General features: G+C 39.6%; 1 protein-coding gene across 1 annotated transcript in view; it reads left to right on the plus strand.

Moving 5' to 3' along the window:
- The first annotated feature begins 886 nt into the window (after positions 1 to 886).
- The window catches only part of LOC106809474, a 5761-nt gene continuing 4317 nt past the window's right edge, over positions 887 to 2330 (plus strand). The window contains exon 1 of the mRNA XM_014812562.1: positions 887 to 1113. Within this exon, the coding sequence (XP_014668048.1) occupies positions 987 to 1113 (127 nt within the window). The 5' untranslated portion in view covers positions 887 to 986. The remainder of the gene's footprint in view (positions 1114 to 2330) is intronic.

The following is a 2330-nucleotide window of genomic DNA, read 5'->3' on the forward strand; positions in this document are numbered from 1 at the left end:
TTAATGCTAGTTCCATATTGCGGCCATCAACCCTTAGAAACTGGCATGCTCGCGCGCTAACTCGTTTTCTCCGTCGCTTTCCTCCTAATTGCTAATTCTATTACTATTCTAGATTCTAATAATCGCAACCCTCTCGCGCGTGCCCTATATCGCTACATGTGTTGCGTTACGCAGGCGCCGCTAGCCAGCTGTTATATTGGAGGGGGTGGGGGCTTCGTTTTCAATGTGTGGCAATTTGCTCGCAGGGGCGTGTACAGATTTGTACCAAAGGGGGGTCTAACCGAAACAAAAGTTTGCGCAGCACGCGAAGGGGGAAGCGGGGGGCCCTCCCCGCAGAATTTTTTTTAATAGCACGCCCTCAGATGCGTTTTCTGCGCCGGACCAAGGGGGGCGCTCCCGGACTCCGCTGTGACCCGACCCCCCCTGTACACGCCCCTGCTCGGGCCGCGAAGCGACGCAGGCGAAGGGAGAGCCAACGCGACCGAAGGCGGGGGAGGCTAGTGGGAGCGGGGGTGTTCACTGTTTCACCCATCCCGCACGATGGAGATTTTGCAATTATTACACCTAAAAATGGAGGCGAGCACTGAGGTGAACCTTTCTTGGCGAGAGGATTTCACTTTTTGCTGGGGGAGGGTGCTTGGAGGGGGTTCGTTCGAACGCCCGCAAAACCGCCCTGGCTAGCGGCCCTGGCTTACGAAGATGATGATAATAAAGAAACAATCACCGCACCAGCATACTAGCTTTGAAAGCCTATTTTGGAGAAGAACACAAATATTTGCAATTACCGTGCCATCACTATGACACATGAGGGCACCGTGGTGACGCTATGATTTGTGTATGATTTATGCATTTACTCATTTTTTTCAATTATCTCCAAAATGGATGAGGGTACCTGGTCACATATATAAGACAAAAATATGCGGAATGTATTATTTCCTTGTGCTCTCGTGTTCTGATATCAACATCGTGTACGACTAACTGCCGTCATGTTGAAGTTTTGTGTGATCTTTCTCGTGATATTCGTTGTTTGGCCATCGCAAGCATCTGAAAGTGATCTAATTAAGTTACCTCTGCCTCTACCGCCTGATCCGCTAATTCTTACTATACCGCCAGGTATGTTTAGTAGCTATATTTATACCAAATTTAATTCAAGAAACGAAAATGTACACTGAATATTTATTTCAAAAACGCAGTAACGATATACTACGATATCATTTCGCAAGAATCTCGGGTTCGGCTAACGCGATTGGTCTTATTTTAATTCTAATTTTAGCTTGGTTTAAATTTTGACGTACACAGAAGTAAAATTATTACATTTGTTATATATGGTGTTATAGATGTTATATATGTATGTTATATGTGTTATACATGTGATTATCGTGTAGCATCGCTGATTGCTATAACTACAGGTTATTTACATGCATCTTGTATTTGTAAATGTGTCATGTTATTGTATTTTGTTTTCACCAATGCATATAACCTCTGAATATTTAACAATTTTATGTGTATATTATATTCTGCGTTAACTGAGAACGTTAGACATCCGAACAACAATCCGTTATATCTTACAAAAAATTGCTTCAAAAACTAAAACAAATAGGATTTGACACATACTCAACGATACTGATTGATAAATACAGGCAGAAAACAGAGAGTGAAAATTAATAACAATACATTAGAATGTGGAGTTATTGTTAGAGGAGTTCAACAAGGGACACTACTATAGGACCGTAACTATTCTGCATATATATATATACATTAACAATATACTAAACATACTTGAAAAATGTGAACTGACCCAATATGCTGACGATACATGAATTTATTGTGATATATTCTGAATAAATATACGTAGGTATATGTATGTATATATACATATATATATATGCGTGTGTGTGCGTGTGCGTGCGTGTGTGCATGCGCACGTGTGCGAGTGTGTGCGTGTGTGTGTAATGTGAGTGGATGTGTATGTACGGGTGTGGGTTTATACGTGAGTGAGTGCGTGCGAGTACGTGTTTAAATGATTTTTAAGTGTACCTTGTCACTATACTTGTATAGAAAGTGTTTGTGTTGTACAGCGTTGTTTTGTACAGAACGGAAACTTTTCATTGAAAAAGACTTGTCTTCAGTACATGTATTTGTATTTGAATTACGTGCAATAAAGAGTTAATAATAATAATAATAATAATAATAATAATATAAAAAAAAAGGCGTTTTGTACAGAACGGAAACTTTTTATTGAAAAAGTCCTGTCTTTAGTACATGTATTTGTATTTGAATTACGTGCAATAAAGAGTTAATAATAATAATAATAATAATAATAATAATAA

Source organism: Priapulus caudatus, unplaced genomic scaffold (genome assembly GCF_000485595.1).
Source record: "Priapulus caudatus unplaced genomic scaffold, Priapulus_caudatus-5.0.1 Scaffold357, whole genome shotgun sequence".
Lineage (NCBI taxonomy): Eukaryota > Metazoa > Priapulida > Priapulimorpha > Priapulimorphida > Priapulidae > Priapulus > Priapulus caudatus.